The sequence below is a fragment of the Equus asinus genome, chromosome 6 (assembly GCF_041296235.1).
Source record: "Equus asinus isolate D_3611 breed Donkey chromosome 6, EquAss-T2T_v2, whole genome shotgun sequence".
In the NCBI taxonomy this organism is placed as follows: Eukaryota; Metazoa; Chordata; class Mammalia; order Perissodactyla; family Equidae; genus Equus; species Equus asinus.
The window spans coordinates 61455602-61476326 of NC_091795.1; the positions used below are offsets into that span (position 1 = coordinate 61455602).

At 36.7% G+C, this 20725-nt stretch overlaps 1 protein-coding gene across 5 annotated transcripts in view; it reads left to right on the top strand.

Moving 5' to 3' along the window:
- FSHR (follicle stimulating hormone receptor) overlaps window positions 1-20725 on the top strand; it is a 171088-nt gene that overhangs the window by 65786 nt on the left and 84577 nt on the right. For 3 of the 5 annotated variants that reach the window (XM_044771793.2, XM_044771788.2, NM_001323782.1), the window contains 1 exon segment: window positions 11816-11887. The exons of the other annotated variants lie outside the window; for them this stretch is intronic. In XM_044771793.2, coding sequence (XP_044627728.1) covers window positions 11816-11887 — 72 coding nt within the window. 5 annotated transcript variants of the gene reach the window in all.

The following is a 20725-nucleotide window of genomic DNA, read 5'->3' on the forward strand; positions in this document are numbered from 1 at the left end:
GAGATATTAAGTAACATGCAACATAGTGAAGAAAATTTTCTTCTCAGAGCCAACTTGATGGATTCTGCATCTTTACAGAAATTATTCAGGCACTTTCTGCCCCCTTACAGAGTGGAATAAAGATGCCATCTGACAAAAAGGGTACGATGATACTTTTAAATATCTCTGTTTAAAAACAAACAAATAAATGATGCTTGGGATATAATCTAGTGAGAATTTCAATCTTGAAAAATTAATTATGAAATATTTCAAGCATGAAGTATATAGAATAATAAACACCCATAAAACAACACTCAGCATTGCCAAATCTTAATGTTGGGTCAGAATTGTTCAGACATTTTTTAAAAGTAGAAAATATTTTAGATATAGTTGTGTACTACTCCATTCCCTCTTGTCACAGGGGTAAATACTATGCCAATTTTGGTGTTGATTATTCTCAGAATTTTCCTTTTGATAAATATATACACACAACTAAACATGTTTTAAAATGTAGGCTTTATTATAATTCAGGTATAATGAAGCCAATAGATCAGTAGACAACTGCTCTTAAGCTAGTTTGTATATGCAGAGATCCCAAGAGAAAGGGGTGCATCACACCATGGGGGTTACATGAGGAAGCACCAGTCAGTCGGGGGGGGCAGAGGGAGCTGGAGAAAAATGTGCCAAGAGCCTTGATGTGGCTTCCATGGGAAGGAACAGGCAAAACAGAGTAAACAGGTTTAAGTTTGGCTAATTTGAATAACTTCAACTGCCCTGGGTTAATTAGGGCAGAAGAATAGTGGCCCAGAGTGTAAGGGCTCCACAAGGTAGGTGGCTAAGGGACAGGGAGTCTGGATTGGTTGGTTTGCATATGGAAGGCACACTCATAGTCCAGTTGGTTGCCATCTCTAGGAATTAGCTAGTCAGCAAAGCCCCAAGATGTCAAAGCATCAAAAATACAAAAGGCATGAGTCATACAAAACAGTATGCTGTTTTATTTCGCATGTCATTAACCTTTCTAAAAATCAAATCATACTGTACATATTGTACAAATATTTCACCAATTTTTTTTCTTGCTCAACATTATTCTTTGGAGATTTATCCAGATTGTTGCATGCAACTCTACTCAGTTCGTTCCTTTTCACTGCTTTCTAATTTGGCATTGTGTCAATGTACCACAGTTTATTAATATTTATTCATTCTCTTGTTTATGGGTATTTGCTTCCTTTTTTTTTCTCACTATTACAAATGATGTTGAGGTGATTAATTCTTTCCCTGTCTCCAGGTACACATGCGGCAGAGATATATGCAGTAACTGGATCCAAAGGCATTTGTATCTTCAACTTCAATACATATTGCCAAACGGCTATTGAAAGTAGCTTCCATCAAGAGTGTTGAAAAATGTCCTATTGTTCCATTGCCTCACTAGCACTGATATTATGAGGTTTTCTTTTTAATGTTTGCCAGTAAGACGGCATGTAATGGTATCTAATCATTGTTTCAATTTGCATCTTGCTGATTACTAGTGAATCTGAGGATCTTTTCATAAGTTTACTGGCCATTTGCATTTTCTCCTATATAAATTGCCTGTTCATTTCTTTTGCCAATTTTTCCACAGGGTTATTTGTATTTTTCTTATTATTTTTTAAAGTTCTTTATATTCTGGATGCTAACACTTTGTTGTATGTATTGTAAATATCTTTCCTCAGTCTATATCTTATCTTCTCAATTACTTTATGTATCTTTGTTTTACAGAAATTTTAAGTTTAATATAGTCAAACTTATGGGAAATTTACTTTCCAATTTTGGTATGTAGTTTTTTGTGTCCTTTTTAAAAAAAGTCTTCTGAACAAAATATTATATTTTATTTAAAAGTTTTAATGTTTTTGATTTTTCTAATTTAGATTTTTAGTAAGGCTGGCATTGAGATTTTAATATGGTAATAAGCAAAGGCCTTATGTTATTTCTTTCCACAAGGATAATCAATAGCATCCTTTATTGATTAATCCAATCTTCCTCCATTGATTTTTAATGGTATCATGTGATTTGTCACTTCCTTTTGTTTATGACCCATTTCTGTGCCCTTTATTCTCTTCCATTGGTCTATTTTTCAATCCCTGTCAATATCACAGCATTTTAATCACTATAATGTTATAAAAATCATATTACCTGGCATGTAATTTCCCCAGTCTTGTTTTACTTCTTCAAAATTGTTTTGTCTATTCTTCAAAACTTGCTCTTCCTTATGAATACTAATCAGCTAGTCAATTTCCATAAACACACCACAAGAAACAAAAAGAAATATCGTGCTTTAGATGGATTTTGCATTTAATTTATATATTAATGTGGCTTAAAACAGATATCTTCACAATATTGAGACTTCACATTTATAATATGCTATTTCTGTTTACTCCGGGTTTTTTAAATTCCTGTCTTTTAATTAAGTATTTGATTATGCTCCATAAATCCCTGTCTTTTTTTCCTTAATGCCTTACATTGTATAAATTTTGTGGCCATTGTAATTTACATACTTTAAAATAAGAATGCAAATTATTTTTGTGCACTGATTATACAGCCAGCTACCTTGCTAGAATTTCTTGTTAGTTCTAACAGTGATCTCTTAGATTAAAAAATAGATTTTGTTTGTACAGACAGTGTTATCTATAGATAATGACAGGTTTTTTTAATCAATAATCCTGATACATTTTCTTCTTCTCTCACTGTGTAGGCTAGGCACCTAGCACAATATTGAAAAGAAGAGGTAATGACAGGCATCCTTGCCTCATTCCTAATTTTAGATGGAATCCAATATTTCACCATTGAGTATGACTTTTATTGTAGTGGTTGATACATTTACCCCTCTTAGGTTAAGAACATTCCTCCTTTTCCTTGTTCCTCAAAAGGTTTTTATCATGAATGGGTTTTGATTGTTACCAAATATATTTTCTATACCTATTAAGAAAATTTTGTGTTTTTTCTCTTTTAATTCCTTACTGTGGAAATTTTCCTTAATAGAGTTTTCTAAGATTTTGCAACCCTTGAATTCTAGAAAAGCCCCAACTGGTAATGATGCATTATTTGTTTAGACTCCATTGGATATACATTGTCACTCTATTATTTCATATTTTTCCATTTACATTAATAAGGTTGGCCTAAATCTTTTCATTCACTCATTGTCCCTGTCTGGTTTTATTACCAATGTTACACTAGCCACACAAAATGGGTTGAAGAGCATTCCCTTTTTTGCTAGTCTCTGGAGAGTTTGTATAAGATTGAGATTCTCTATTACTTGAAGGAGGTAGAATTTCCTTCTAAAATCATATCATGCTGGCCTTGTTTGCTGGTGGATACCTTTTAAACTACCAACCCAATTTGTTAATGGTTATAGATATATTTTATTTTTCTATATCTTCATGAGTCAGTTTTGATAAGTGTATATTTCTAGGAAAATTATCCATGTTGTCTTATTTTTCAAATCTAACATTATAAAATTATTCTTAGGGTTCTCTAATTTAACATTCTATCTGTGGGGCCAGCCCGGTGGTGCAGCAGTTAAGTACGCACATTCCGCTTTGGCGGCGTGGAGTTTGCCGGTTCAGATCCTGGGTGTGGACATGGCACCGCTTGGCAAGCCATGCTGTGGTAGGCATCCCACGTATAAAATAGAGGAAGATGGGCATGGATGTTAGCTCAGGGCCAGTCTTCCTCAGCAAAAAGAGGGGCTGGCGGCAGATGTTAGCTCAGGACTAATCTTCCTCAAAAAAAAAAAAAAACCATTCTATCTGTAGTTAAATGCCATTTTTCATGTCTCTCATCGTCTTATTGGTTTTTTTCTTTTTCTTGCTCAAAATGACAATTTTTCTTTTTATTCTATTAATCTTCCCAAAGAATTAGGTTCTGATTTTGTTGATCCTCTCTATTGTTATTTTTAATTCATTTCTACTCTTATCTTTATTAGGTTTTTTTTTCTCTTTAGGTTTCTTCTCTCAAGACATGCTTAAATTTTGCAATGTGTTTTATTTTATTGAGGTGACACTGGTTTATAACATTATGTAAATTTCAGGTGCATATCATTATATTTCGACTTCTGTATAGATTGCATGCTCCCCACCAAAAGTCTAGTTTCTATCTGTCACTATACATACGTACCCTTTACTCCTTTCTCCCTCCCCTCACTCCCTTCCTTTCTGGTAATCACCAATCTGTTCTCCATATCTATGTGTTTATTTGTTTATCTTCCAAATAAGTGAAATCTTATGGTAATTATCTTTCTCCACCTGACTTATTTCACTTAGCATAATACCCTCAAGGCCATCCATGTTGTCTCAAATGGCACGATTTTGTCTTTTTTATGGCTGAGTAGTATTTCATTGTGTGTGTGTGTATATATATATATATATATACACACCACATCTTCTATATCCATTCATCCATTGATGGGCACTTAGGTTGTTTCTAAGTCTTGGCTATTGTGAATAATGCTGCAATGAACATAGGAGTGCATATATCTTTTTTGAATTAGTGTTTTCACATTCTTTGGATAAATACCCAGTAGTGGAATAGCTGAATCATATGGTATTTCTATTTTTAATTTTTTGAGAAATCTCCATACTGTTTTCCATAGTGGCTGTTCCAGTTTGCATTCCCACCAGCAGTGCATGAGGGTTTCCTTTTCTCCACCTCCTCTCCAACACTTGTTATTTCTTGTGTTGTTAATTATAGCCATTTGATAGGTGTGTGGTGATATCTCATAATTTTGATTTGTATTTCCCTAAGAATTAGTAATATTGAATATCTTTGCATGTGCCTATTGACCATCTATATATCTTCTTTGGAAAAATGCCTGTTCATATCCTCTGCCTATTTTTTGATCACGTTGTTCATTTTTGTATTATTGAGGATATGAGTTCTCTATGTATTTTGGATATTAACCCCTTATTGAGTATATGATTTTCAAATATTTTCTCCCAGTTGGTGGGTTGTCTCTTCATTTTGTTGATGGTTTCCTTTGCTGTGCAGAAGATTTTTAGTTTGATGTAGTCCATTTGTTTATTTTTTCTTTTGTTTCCCTCACTTGAGAAGACACGATATTCAAAAATATGCTGCTAAGACCAATGTCAAAGAGCATACTGCCTGTGTATTCTTCCAAGAATTTATGGTTTCAGGTCTTACACTCAAGTCTTTAATCGATTTGAGTTAATTTTTGTGTATGGAATTTTATGGTTTCAGGTCTTACACTCAAGTCTTTAATCCATTTGAGTTAATTTTTGTGTATGGTGTAAGATAATGGTCTTCTTTTATTCTTTTGCATGTGGCTGTCCAGTTTTCCCAGCATTATTTTTTTGAAGATTTTCCTTTCTCTGTTGTATGTTTTTGACTCCTTTGTTGAAAACTAGCTGACCATAGATATGAGGGTTTATTTCTGGATTCTCAATTCTGTTCTATTGATCTGTGTGTCTGTTTTTATACCAGTACCATGCTGTTTTGATTACTATAGGTTTGTAGTACGTTCTAAAATCAGGGAGTGTGATACCTCCAGCTTTGCTCTTTTTTCTCAGGATTCCTTTGGCTATTTAGGGTCTTTGGTTGTTCCATATAAATTTCAGAATTCTTTGTTCTATTTCCATGCAGAATGTCACTGGGGTTCTGATTGGGATTGCACTGAATCTCTAGATTGCTTTAGGTAATATAGACATTTTTAACTATGTTTATTCTTCCAATCCAAGAGCAAAGACTATCTTTCCATTTCTTTATGTCTTCTTCAATTTCTTTCAACAACATCATATAGTTTTCAGTGTATAGGTCTTTCACCTCCTCGGTTAAACTTATTCTTAGGTATTTCATTCTTTCTGTTACAATTATAATGGGATTGTATTCTCAATTTCTCTTTCAGCTAGTTCATTGCTAGTATACAGAAATTCAACTGATTTTTGTATGTTGATTTTGTACCCTGCAATTTTACTACATTTATTAATTATCTCTAATAGTTTTTTGGTGGATTCTTTAGGGTTTTCTATATACAAAATCATGTCACCTGCAAATAGTGACAGTTTTATTTCTTCTTTTCCAATTTGGATAACTTTCATTTCTTTTTCTTGCCTAATCGCTCTGGTTAGGATTTGCTGTTCTGTGTTGACTAAGAGTGGTGAGAGTGAGTATCCTTGTCTTGCTCCTGTTCTTAGAGGAAAGCTTTCCATTTTTCACCATTGAGTATGGTGTTGGCTGTGGGTTTGTCATGTATGGCCTTTATTATGTTGAGGTACTTTCCTTCTATACACATTTTATTGAGAGTTTTTATCACAAATGGGATGTTGGATCTCGGCAAATGTTTTTTCTGCATCTGTTGAGATAATCATGTGATTTTTATTCTTTGTTTTCTTAACATGGTGTACCACATTGATTGATTTGCAGATGTTGAACCATCTCTACATCTCTGGAATAAATCCCACTTGATCATAGTGCATGATCCTTTTAGTTTGATTTACTAATATTTTGTTGAGGATTTTTGCATCCATGTTCATCAGTGATATTGGCCTGTAATTTTCCTTTTATATGTTGTTCTTGTCTGCTTTTGGTATCAGGGTAATGTTGTCCTCATAAAATGAGTTAGGAAATATCTTGTCCTCTTCAATTTTTTGGAAGAGTTTTAAAAGGATAGGTATTAAATCTTGTCTGAAAGTTTGGTAGCATTCACCAGACGAGCCATGTGGTCTTGGACTTCTGTTTTGGGGGAGGTTTTTTATTAAATTTGCAATCTCTTTACTTGTGATTGTTCTATTCAGATTCTCTATTTCTTCTTGATTCAGTTTTGGGAGGTTGTATGAATGTAGGAATTTATCCATGTCTTCTAGGTTATAAATTAATTGGCATATAGCTTTTCATAGTATTCTCTTATAATCATTTGTATTTCTATGGTATCTGTCATAATGTATCCTCTTTCATTTCTGATTTTATTTATTTGAGTCTTCTCTCTTTTTTTCTTAGTGAATCTAGCCAAGGGTTTGTCAATTTTATCTTTTCAAAGAACCAGCTCTTAGTTTCATCAATCCTTTTCATTGTTTTTTAGTCTCTATTTCATTTATGTCTGCTCTGATTTTTATTATTTCCCTCCTTCTATTGACTTTGAGCTTAATTTGTTCTTCTAGTTCTTTTAGGTATAGTGTTAGACTTGAGATTTTTCTTATTTTTTTGAGGTAGACCTGTATTATTGTATACTTCCCTCTTAGTACCACTTTTGCTGCATCCCACAAGTTTTGATATGTTGTATTTTCATTTTCATTTGTCTCCAGGCATTTTTTGATTTCTCCTTTGATCTTCATTGTTCCAAGAGTTGTTCAGTAATTTGTTTAGTTTCAACATATTTGTGACTTTTCTAGCTTTCTGCTTGTAATTGATTTCTAGTTTCATAACATTGTGGTTGGAAAAGATAGTTGACATGATTTCAATCTTCTTAAATTTATTGAGACTTGTTTTGTTTCCCAGCATATGGTCTATCTTTGAGAATGTTCCATGTGCACTTGAGAAGAATGTTAATTCCACTGCTTTTGGATAGAATGTCCTGTTTATATCTATTAAGTCCATCTGATCTAGTGTTTCATTTAAGGCCACTGTTTCCTTCTTGACTTTCTGTGTGGATAATCTATCCATTGATGTAGGTGGGTTGTTAAAGTCCCCTACTATTATTGTGTTGTGGTCAATTTCTCCCTTTAGGTCTGTTAATAGTTGCCTCATATACTTTGGTGTTCTTATGTTAGGTGAATAAATATTAATAACTGTTACATTTGCTTGGTGGAATGCCCCTTTATCATTATGTAATGTCCATCTTTGTCTCTTATCTTTTTTGGCTTGAAGTTTATTTTGTCTGATATAGGTATGGCTACACTAACTTTCTTTTGGTTGCCATTTGTGTGGAGTATCATCTTCCATCCCTTCACTCTGAGCCTATGTTTGTCTTTAGAGCTGAGATGAGTCATCTGGTGGCAGCATATGGTTGGGTCTTGTTTTTTAATCCATCCAGCCACTTTGTGTCTTTTGATTGATGAATTCAATCCATTTACATTTAGAGCGAGTATTGGTATATAACAGCTTAATACTGCCATTTTATCATTTGTTTCCTGGTTGTTCTATATTTCCATTATTTCTTTTTCCTTGTATTTCCATCTGCCATTTCAGATTGGTGGTTTTCTGTGATGTTTTTCTAGTTTATATTTTTTTTATGTTATATGACTCTGCTCTGATTTTTTGTTTTGTGGTTACCATGATGTTTACATAAAAGATCTCATAGATGGGATAGTCCTTTTTCTTCTGATAGCATCTTATCACCATTACCCTATGCAGTTACTATCCTTTTCCTCTTCTGCTTATATGGTTTTGTTGTCACAAATTATCCTTCTTTGTATTGTAAGTTTGTTACTTAATTGAAGTGGTTATAGTTATTTTTGATGCTTTCTTTCACTTTAGCCTCTATGTTATAATTGTTTGTTAACCCATTCTGATATAGAGTTTCAGTTTTCTAATTCCATCTATCTATTTATCACCTCGTTCAAAGTATACCTTTTCCTTTTTGTCTCAGGTAGGAGGGCTCTTTTCAACATTTCTTGTAAGGCAAGTCTAATGGTGATGAAATCCCTCAGCTTTAGTTTGTATGGGAAAGCCCTCATTTCTCTTTCATATCTGAAGGATAACTTTGCTGCATAGAGCATTCTTGGAGGATAGTTCTTGTCTTTCAAAATTTTAAATATATCATTTGACTCTCTCCTAGCCTGTAGAGTCTCTGCTAAGAAATCCACTGAGAGCCTGATGGGTGTTCCTTTGTAAGTTATTTTCTTCTCTCTGGCGACTCTTAATATTCTTTGTTATTGACTTTTGACAGTTTTAATATAATTTGGCTCAGAGATGGTCTTTTTCCATTGAGATAATTAGGAGTTTTATTAGCTTCATGTGCTTGTAGATCCAGTTCCTTCTCCAGATTTGAGGTGTTCTCAGCTATTATTTCTTTAAATAAGTTCTCTGCTCCTTTCTCCTTCTGGGATACCCATCATTCTTATGTTGCTTTTCCTAACTGAGTCAAATGTTTCTTGTAGAATTTCTTCATTTTTTAAAAATCTTAGTCCTCTCTCCTTTTCCACCTGAATCATTTCTAGACTTCTATCTTTGAGCTTGCTAATTCTCTCTTCCAAACAGTCTATTCTGTTTCCAATGCTATTTTCCATCTCATTGTGTTCTTCATCTCCAGAATTTCTAGGGGTTTTATTTTTCTTTTAGAGTTTTAATCCCTTTGGTGAAGTATTCCTTCTGTTCATTAATTGCATTCCTGAGCTCATTGAACTCTCTGAGTTTTCTTGTAACTCACTGAGTTTCTTCAGGGCAGCTGTTTTTAACTGTCTGTCAGTTAGATCACAATCTCCTGTGACCTCGTTTGGTTTCTGGACAGTTGTCATTTTCTTTCTGTTCTACCATGTTACTGTAGTTCTTCATGGTGTTCAATGAGTTGATCCTCTGCTGGTGCATTTGTGGTAGTAAACACCTTTCTATTTGGGGTAAGCCTTTTATTATTATTTATAAGCCTAATTATTATTACAATTTCTTTTTTGATCCATATGACTTAAAAGGATGTTTTTTGTTTGTTTTGGGTTGTGTTGGTTTAGGCTTTCCAATTGGGTGAACATATCTTGGGAATTGGGGGGAGTTAGTTATCTTTTATTATGGATTTCTCAGTAATTTAATTGTGACATTGTCAAAGAAAATTATTTGTTTGATACCAATTTGCTTTGTGACCTAGTTCTTAGACAATATCTTTTTAGCATTCATTGCTGAATAGGTGAGTTTTCCAACCATAGTGAAAACCCACCTATTCATAAAGAACACTAATTTCTCTGTTCACTACTTCATCTTGTTTTTTGTGCCTTCCTACTAGATTAAATTTTCTTATTCTCTAAAGGAATTCATTAGCTAAAACTTTGTTGTTAGTGGCTAATTAAATTTGTCTAAATGTGTCTTTATTTTACCCTCATATTTGAATGATTAATTCTTGGTTTAGGATTCTAAATTGGCAATTACTTTCTCTAACAATTTTGAACATATTTTTAACAAACTTTTATAGTTATTTTTTATTTGAAGATAATATGCCTTTTTCTGTTTTCATTTAAAATATTTTCTTTTATGGCTTTGCAGTTTTAACTAAGGTTTTTGGCAGTGGATTGATTTTTGTTTCTCATCATTGGACTTATTAAGATTTCTGAATCTGAGGATTTATGTCTTTCATAAACTATGGCAAATTTCCATATGTTATTTCATAGAAAATTGCCTGTCCTCCATTTTCTGTACTTTCTTTCTAGAATGTATATGATATAGATAGAGAGATGCACAGAGAGATAGAAGTGGCTTTTTGAATTCCATCTTCCATGTCTTAGTTTGCCATCAAAACACAAATCCCTTGGCTATGAAGTCCAGAAACTGCCCCCCTCCCTGTATACTTTGGATTCAGTTTACCCACTTAGAATTCTGGTTTGCATTCACTGCTCAGGGTTCCACTTGGCCTTCAGTTGCTTTACTTTGGGTACCTGGAGATTTCTCATATATTCTTACTAGCATTCTAGTTACAAAAGAGACACAAATACATAAACACAGAAATAGATAAATACATAGAATGTGTAACATATCAGAAGTGCTATGAATAAAAATTTAAGCAGGAAAGGAGGCCAAGGGCCAAGTTGGGGAGATTTTCATTTTCAATAGGGTGGTTATGGAAAGCCTCACTGAGAAAGTGACATTTGAGCAAACAATGAGCTGAAGGAGCAAGCAAGGAGGATATCTGGGAAAGGAATGTTCCAGGCAGAGAGAACTGAAAATGCAGAAACATTAGGCAAGAAGGAACTTGGTGTGTCCAGGAACTAGCAAGAGAGTGCTGTGATCAGAACAAGATGAACAAAGGGGAGAGTTGGCAAAATTGAGGTCAAGAGGGTCTATGAAAGGGAGAGTGGGAAGATCCCGTAGGGCCCATAGGCCATTGTATACAAGTTGAGTTTTTCTCTGACTGAGCTGAGGAGCCTTGGAAGGAATTTTGAGGCAGATGTGAGAAATATTTCAAGCAGAAGAAAATGGCAAAAACTGAAGTTGTTTGAGGTTAAGAGAAGACTTTTGAGATGGGAGAAATTATGGCATGTTTTTATATTGGGCAGAATCCAGTAGAGAAGCAAAACTAGGTGAAAGAAATGTATGAAATAAAGGGGGAAACTGCTGTAGAGGTTACCTTGACTAGAAGAGAGAGAAAGAGATCTAGTGTGGAGTGGAGGGGCTGTTCATAGCCAGGACCTGGACAGTTCACCCATGGTTACAGGAGGGAAGGCGGGTGTATAAGGACAGATGCAAGTGGGTTGATGCCTGGGAGACATGTGAGAGTACAAGGAAGTTCTCTTCTATTGGTTTCTCTTTGAAATAGGGAGCAGTGTCAGCTAAGAATGACAATAAGGGAATAGGTATTGGAGGTTGGAGTAGAGTAAGAAAGGGAGGACTCACCCAGAGCTACAGGAGGCAACAGGAGGCAAGAAAGGTTCATATCCCAGCTCTGCCATGTATCAGCTGTGTGTGACTCTGGGTGAGTTTTTTAACCTCCCCAAACTTCAGTTTCCTCTTTTGTAAAATGAGGATAACAATAGTGCCAACATCACCGCTCTGTGATGATGATGAAGAGAGACCATGTTAAAGCAATTTCAACCTTTACTAAATGGCAAGCACTTAGTATATGTTGGCTGTTAGCTGATATTATATATTAGGCACTCAATGACTTAGCAATGAATAGATAGGTTGTGATATTTTATCTCCACTCTCTTTTCAGGAGGTTTGTCCTCACCAAGCTTCGAGTCATCCCAAAAGGAGCATTTTCAGGATTTGGGGACCTGGAGAAAATGTATGTACCTGATAATGCTCAAATGGGCTATGGGCAGCAACCTCAGATCACATGTGGCATGATACTCTGTGCTTAGAAGCCACAGTGACACCCCAAGCAAACTTTTTGCACCTCCTCCCATTTTATTTCTTTACCATATTTCCTAAACAGTAGTGTAGAATCTTTCAGAGTGTGGCCGTTGAAACGAGCATAAGGTCCGTCCACACAATCCTCACTTTTTATGTAAGGTGCTGCTCCCAAAGCACCCATGAGTGAAATTTTTATAAACCAAAGCCGATTTTCTCTGCTGACATTTATTCTTTTTAAGGAGTACTTTCTATTACTTCTGATTAATTTTTAATTGACAGGAGGATCTAACATTTGGGTTTTAGAGATTCTCTCTTGCTCTCAAGCCATGCTAACAGGTGGTAATTCATCCATAAACATTTAAAAGTATTAGGAAAGTTTACAGTACTAAGGGAGATTTCCTTTGGAAAGAGAAGACTCCTTTGTTAATGCAAATATTCACCTCTTATTGGGCTAGTTTGATGTAGGGGTTTCCCCAAATAGGGTTTTCTCCAAGTAGGGCACAGTAGTAAAAACTAGCAAATTCTCCCATACTTAAGGTAACCCGCCCTGCCTTTGAAGGCTCTGGATCCCGTCTCCCGACCTTTAAACTGTGTTCTTTACTACAATGGCAGCCAGAATTCAGGACTTAAATGCCAAGAAATACAGCAACAGATAAATGATTACACAAAAGGAAATGATTTTTCCTTTATAAGAAGAAAGTAACCCCCCAGGTTACGTGCACTTCTTCTTGAACCCACTCAATTTTTCCCCTTGGTTCTTTCACCTTCCTTTAAGAAGAGTATTTGCTGAGGTCTGTGGAAGCAAGAAAGAAATCCATTAAAGAAATACAAAACAGACAGAGTGGCAATGTGTTTCAGCAATTAAGCCCACTGCTTAGAGGACGGTGGTCCGAATCCTGGGTCTGAGTGTTACTTTTCATGTAAACTTACTGTGTAATTGACTAAATCACCTCTCTCTCAGGGCCTTGGTTTCCTCATCCGTGTATTAAAAGAGGAGTTTTGAAAGGAGATGGCTTATGTGATCTCTGATTTCTCAGTGCAAGCATTCTCCAGTTGGATGAGAGCCCAGTTTAAGACCTTCTGTCTTTAGGGTTTGCCTTCTTGAAGACATTCAACACCCAGACAAATTGGGAGAGTCATCAGAGCAGAGCTCACCAAGGAATGAGGGAAGTAATAGAGCTGGAGAGCTTTTGGTTCAAGGTGTATTCCTGGACAGATTAGCCATTGCCCTGCCTGGAATTAACATAGACTAGATGACTAGTAGATATGTCTTGTTCCCCAAGAGCCCTGTAATTGCATAGAAATTATTCTAAAGACAGGAATGCCAGACATCACAGATAATCCACCTTAATGTAATTCAATCCAGCAAGTGCGACTGACCCCTCACTGGGTGCTCAGCCTCAGCCGAGACCTTCCTATGGGGATATAAATGGTTGAGCTGAGCTGACATAGCAGTAATCCCAGAGACAGATCAGCTAGCTCAGAAACTCAACTTCCCCAGACACAGCTTGTCCATTTCTACCTCATGTCCTTACTAATCAGCCCATATGGACTCAGACGCTGAAAACAAAATTAATCTTATTTTTTCAACACTTTTTATGTCCTAAGACTTCAAAAACATTCCCTAGCAAAGGGCCCAGCACCAAATTGAACTTGAACAGACTGTTTGTACCATTCCGTCTCTCTGCTCACCTTCATCCATTGTCTCACTTTCTATTCTTGGTCACCTATGTGTTCTCATCTCCTTTCCAGATCTATCCTTCTTATTTATGTTCTTCCTCCAGCTTTCAACCAGTTTCCTGAACTTAATAAACATTGGCTTTCTCTTCAATATCCTACTCTCCACAAATCACAAAATCCTTTTCACTCATTCTGCACATGTGGCCAAGTTTCACCTATCCTTATTACAAAGGAGAAAGAAAGCTTTCTGTGTAAATTCTGCCTTCTCTCCCTGCTACCTTCCTCTCTCTTCTTCATCACTACCACCCTTTTGAAACAGCAGCCTGCTTTCACCACCTCCCCATCCTTTTTGTTCAATCACTCCTCAGCCTGCCCACTTGTTATTTGGCCACAAATTCTCTAACACTATTAAATTATTCTATTAAAGGTCCCAACAGCGCCCTAACTTCCAGATCTAAAGACTTCTACTTTGTGTTCTCAGGACTTAACCTATACGTACTTTTTGATTTCCCGGACTGTTCATACCATTCTTCTCAATACTCTTTCCCTTTCTAAATTCAGTGACACCACACCTCCTGCCTGCCTCGTAACCTTCCAGACTACTCCATAACTGGTTCTGCGCATCTTTCTTCTTCCTTAGCTGCCCCTCAAAAGTTTAGTGCTCCATTTTTGGCCATTTTCTTTTTTTATAATTACATCTCCAAATCATTATTCATCAAATAATGTCATACTACCAGGGCTCCTAAACCTTCGTCTGCAACCCCCACCTCTCTTCTGAGACCATAATTCTTGTTTTGAAATGGAGAGACTTCTAGATATTTACACCTAAGGAAACTGCAAGTGCCTCAGATTCAATATAGTCAGACAAACTTGTTATCTTTATCCTTAAATTTCTCATCTTCCCGTATTGCCCAGTGAATAACATCACCATCTGTCCAGACGCCAAGCAAGGAAATTCAGTCCCCTTGACTCCCGCGCCTTCTCTCTCCCTTATACGCAGGTGTTCTTCCAGTCCTATTGACTCCCCTTCAAAGCTATGTCCGGAATCCGGCTCTCATCTCACTCCTGTTGCTATTAGGTTCAAAGTCACTTGCACAGCCTGCTGCATGAGGCTGCCACACCTGTCTCAGCTGCAATCTCCCTGTCACTCTGCTGCCAGACCTGCACTGCAGAAGAACCTCTCGGGATACTCAGTGCTATAGGTTGCAATCTTAAGTCCCTGGCACAAAAATCAAAACCTTTTCTCTCCCACCATATGCAGCGTACCCCACACTTTCACCAGGTAGAAAAATTTGCCTTCTCCCAAGCACTATCACGACCAGACGTTGTATTGCTTATTTAGAATGTGACGGCTGATTCTTTGGACAATGGTTGGCACATAGAGGGATCAAAAGAATAGTTGCAAGTGAATGGATGAATAAAGAAATGACCAAAATATCCTTTCATGCTGGTCTTACGTAGGTGCTATCCCTCTGCCTAAAATTCCACTTGGTAGAAACCTGCTTGTCCTCCAGGAGTCACATCAAATGTTTACTCCTCTGTAGAGTCTTTCCAGAACTCTGCCAGTGCTGCCAAACCATAATCTGTGTTCACGGTATTAATAGCATGTTTATCAGATTGTATTCAGAATTTACAGGTTTTGCCAGATCCCCCAATAATTCTTTAAGGGCAAGGTCAGACTATAACTTAACTTTGTATTAAAGTACAACACCAAGTCCTGTTATTTTAATCTCCTTGCTAGGCCTCTAATCTGTCCACGTATCTCCTCCAGCTACCACATTCTGTCCCTGGATAACTGCCACAGTCTACTACTCATGCTGCCCCTCCACTAGCAGGCTGTCTCCTCACCCCATCCATTCTCTATATAGCAACCAGAGGGTTATTTTCTAAATTCATCTGATCGCACCACCTTCCACGCCTTTCCTGCCCCCCTACACACACACACTCCATGCCTTACACTGCTCTTAACACACAAAGGAAAGTAGGCCTCTCCCATTCTCTCCTTTGCCCTACCAGCCCTTTTCCAGGTCATGAAGTTACTGCCTTATGCTGCCCAGCATGGGCCTTGCTTTGCGCTTGCTGTTCCTTCTGACTAGAACGTCCTTTCTGCTCTGTCCTTTTAATTTATTTGGCTCCTCCTAATCCTTCAGGTTCCCACACCAGTGTCACTTGCCCAGGAAAGCCTTCTGACCTCCCCAATTAGAGTAAAACACCCTACAACTTACACTCTCATATCACCACTAGTTTCTATGTGGTGACTATCATTTTAGCAATTTTACAGCTGTTTATGTGATAAATGAATAATTTCTAACTCCCCCATCGAACAGTAAGTTCCATGAGCACAAGGTGTATTTGCTTATACTCAGTATTGGACCTACGACGCCTCACACAGATTCAGGTGTGTACAATAAATAACTGATAAATTCATGAATAAAAATGAATGAACAAAATAATTAGTTGGAGAGACAAAATATCCAGATATAAAGAGAAAATACCAAATAATATGAATGATGATGATAAATAATGTAGGAGTTGTTAGGCATATGAACACTGGCTGAGAATCCACTATGATCTAGGCACTTATATAGTTAGAGTTTAAAATATGACCTAGGACAAAAATGCACAAGATAATATGTACAAAATAAGTGATACAAACACTGTATTTGTTAGGACTCTTTCCATTGTGAGAAGCAAAAGAAAATAAACCTCAAATAGGCTTAAGGAAAACAAGGGAATTTAATGGTTCATTTAAGTTGACTGTCAGAGGAGAAGAATGGCTTTAGAAACAGCTCTATTCAGGTTCAATGTCCTTAGAACTTGGCCTCTCTCCCTCTCTCAGGTCTCCCTTGCATTAAGTTAGTTTCAGTCCTCAGCCCCACCTCTGGCAGCAGGATGACAGCAGCGGTCCTGCCTTCACTTCTTCTTGGATTCGATTCAGAAGGAAAGAGCTGACCTTTTTCTTGCTCGATCCTATAAAAGTGTTAAGATTTAGCCTGACCTGCTTAGATCACACAACCATCCCTGGACCAACTACTGCAGATAAGGGAATGAGATGCTCGAATTGGCTGTGGCATGGGTAATGGGCTCTATTCTCAGAGCTGGAAACACCTACGCCAATGATGTGGACTTGGAGTGGCGGAGAGAAATTCACAATCAAAAACTGAGGCCATTTCTGGAAAAAAAGAAAAAAAGTGGAAACTAGATGCTGATAGTTGGGCAGAGAACTAACGTCTATAAAGAAAATTCATTCTGTTCTCATCCAGAAGAGAAAGGTCTCTGTGGCTTGGGTAGTTGGGGATTTGATGAGTTCGATTCTTCCCCTTTACTCCTGTTAGAATGATTGAAAGAATCCAGTAATTCTTCCCCAACCCACGCTGATGATTCTTCTTCTTTCATTAACCTAGCTTAACCCAGGCCCCTCTGCTTCTGTAAGAAGTCAAAAGGGAAAGGAGTCGTTTTGGTAGAATGTAGAGGAGGAGCTTCTCCATTAGAAATGAAATGACCACTGTCCACACCTCAGCTTTAGTCAGCATCACCATCTCAAACCTCCCTCCTCTTCACTGCCTTGGGACTTGCTGGGGGAAAAGGAAATCATTAAACTCTCTACCAGGTGAAGCGGCTTTGCAAAGTGCACTGTAAACTGTTTACATTGTCTTTAATTACTTCAGAGCCATATGTCAGCTTGGTATAAAGTGTGAAGATTACACTAAACAGGGTGGGGGGAGTAGGTGACAATGCAGTGATTTACGGTAACCAGAAAAATTATGTATGGAAATGAGTGCAATTTAAAAACACATCTACGTGCTATTATAACACTGGAGAGGGAAGAAAAGCCAGTTTATAACAAAATATCTTTGAAAATAGGAGCATGATGAATATGTAAACGGACCAATCAACATCAGCTGAGATATGGTATATGCAGATGAGACGGCAATGAGCCAAAATGTGAAACAGCTCCCAAACCATAAATATGAACCATATAAAATTCATTTGAAATATTCATGATAACATAAGGACAAAAAAATATAATCAAGTGATTTATTTGCATATAAAAGCGAGAACACTAGTCTGACACTTCAGCCTCCACCCCCAGATCACTGGGGAAAGAAAAGTTAACTCAACGGAGGAACTTTTAGAGGAAGAGATTTATTGAATGAGAACTGTTGCAAGCACACTAAAAAAGTCGAGAATCCTCCCAATTCTCAATTCTTCAGACTCACTCAGCACAGATAAAAGAAGAGGAAATAAATCAGGCAACTAAGACCGTAACGGCAACAGCACTAGAAAATTTGGGTTCCAATCTACTTTGCCTCCCTGAGGACCTCCTCGTTAAATATCTCACGTCCATTCTTATCCCTACCTTCTGTGATTCTGAGAGTTAAGGAGCAAAGGAGCCTTGAGTCCCACTTACTGAAAGAAAGCAAGAGGGAGAGGCTGATGATTCTGTAGGCGTCTCCTGGTGAAAACAGGAGGCCAGTGTTGGAGCAGTTAGACCTCTGAATGGGAGGAGAGGATTCGAGTCCCTGACATAAAAAGGCTAATGAGGTTCAGTACTTCTAATCTCAGGTTGCACTTTAGAATCCTCTGGAGAACTTTTAAAATCATCTCCATGCCTGACTATCATTGCCAGGTATTTTTCATTTCATTGGTCTAGGGTGGGGCCAAGCATTGGTCATTTTTTAATGCTCCCTTCATGATGCTAATGCACACCCTCAGTTGAAAGCCACTGAGATGGATGATATTTAAGTCTGAATCCAATTCATAGGAAGAACATTCACGAACATGTGAGGTGTGTCTACACAGTATGGCTGGAGGAGAAGACATGAAAGGGAGGATGGTAGGAGATAAGGTCAGAGAAGAAGCTGGGTTAGGTCTCAGAGCATCTTATAGGCCATGGTGACACATTTGAGTGTCATAGTTCATCATGGGAATTAAATGAGGTAATTTTGAATAACCAAGTGAATGATTTGATTTGCATTTGTTAAAGATCACTCATAGAGATTTTGACTTGATAATACTTTGTTAAGAATTTTTGTGTCTATATTTGCAGAGATATTAGTCTGCATATTTCTTTTCTTATAATTTATTTGTTTGGTTTTGTTACACCGGTGTTATAAAATGAGTTGGGAAATGCTCCCTCATCCTCTATACCCTGAAAGAGTTTATTATTGAGAATTCAATAGATAAAGAAGACTTTTTTCCTATAAATGGTGCTGAATCAACTTGGTATCCATTTGGGAAGAAACAAACCTCAACCCTTACCTCATGTCATACACAAAATTTAATTCTAAATGGATCATAGACAAACACAAAAGCTAAAACTTCTAGAAGAAAATATAGGAGAAAATCTTCACAATCTTGGAATAGACAAAGATTTCTTAAATAGGACACAAAAAGCTTAAAATTTTGACTTTGTCAAAATAAACTCCTGCTCTTCAAAAGATACTATCAAGAAAACCAAAAAGCAAACCTCAGATTGGGAGAAAATATTTTCAATAGTATATCTGGAAAAGGACTTGTATCAAGAATATGCAAAAAATTCTTAAAAGTGAAAAATAAGTAGGTAAATAGTCCAATTAAAAATGGGCAAAAGATCTGAACAGATACTTCATTTAAAAAAAGACATGGATAATAAGTACATAAAAAGATGCTCAACATTTGTATCCATTAGGGAAACACAATTTAAAACCTTAATAAAATACCATTCCATGGCTAGAATTAAAGATTGACAATAGTAGGTGTTGGTGAGACTGTGGAGCAACTGGAATTCTCATGTATAACTGGTAAGAATGTAAAATGGTACAACCCATTTGGAAAACAGTGTAACAGTTTCTCATAAACTACTTACCCAAGAGAAATAACATATATCCGCACAGTGACTTATTCAAGAATGTTCATAACAGGTTTATTCATAATAGCTCAAAACTGAAAACAATCCAGATACTCATCACCAGGTCAGGATAAACAAATTGTATTCTATCCATACAAGAGAATACTAATCCAAAATAAAAAGGAATAAGCTGCTAATAGAACAACACAGATGAATCTCAAAAGCATTGTACTAAGCAAAAAAGCCAGACACAAAAGAATATATGCCATATGATCATATTTATATGAAACTCTAAAAAAGAAAACCTACTCTGGTGACAGAAAGTAGATCAGTAGTTGCTTGAGGCTAAGAGTGATGGTGGGATTGTCTGGGAAGGGGAACAAAGAAGCTTTTTAGGCAACTAATGTCTACAAAGAAAATTCTACATCATCATGTTCTACATCTTGATTGTGGTGGTTGTTACAAAATATATCAATCTGTAAAAACTTGAACAGTTAAAATGAGTACATAGTATTATTTGCCAAGTTATGCTTCAATAAAGTTGATTTTTTTAAACCAATAATTATTTAGCACCTTTTTGGGGCCAAGTGTTTTAAATACACATCTCAGTTAATCTGCACTTTACTGACAGGGATGCTACATTCAGACAGGGCAAGCAACCAATCAGCATCACAGGGTCCTTTTGTGGTGAAGCTAGGACTTGAACCCGAGGTAGTCTGGTTCATTCTGTTACACAAGCCTTCCTTTTTGTTGGCATCTACCATTTTCCAGAATTATTCTACTAAAGTAAAAGAACGACCAAGAGGAGGATTAAGGCTGTGAAAGCTTCCTCTGATGTCACTTATAATTAGAGGAGAGGATTTCTATGTCTAAGCACTGGAAGCCTCCATGAACCAGAACTTAGAGTAATTTTCTACTGGGACAGTCATAGAAAGTAGTAAACCTCTTCTGGAGCATTTTTTGCCTTCAAGTTCCAGCGAGCCAACCAACTCATTTCTGGGTAAATCTCCTGCTGAGACTGGCTTTAGTCCAAAAGTTTGTAAACTGAGCTGCCTGTTAAGTTGCAAATTAACTTAGCAGCTGGGAAATGTAACAGTTAGGCCAACTAGGTTGTCATTATTGACCTAGGTCAAACACGAGTTAGTGGCTAGAAGGTGAAAGTCCTTATCTCATTTCCTGTTCTCCATAAATATTCTGAAAATAAGTATTTTTGTTGTACTTATTGCTTCACCAAGAACACAAGAAGCGGTTTTCTTGTGA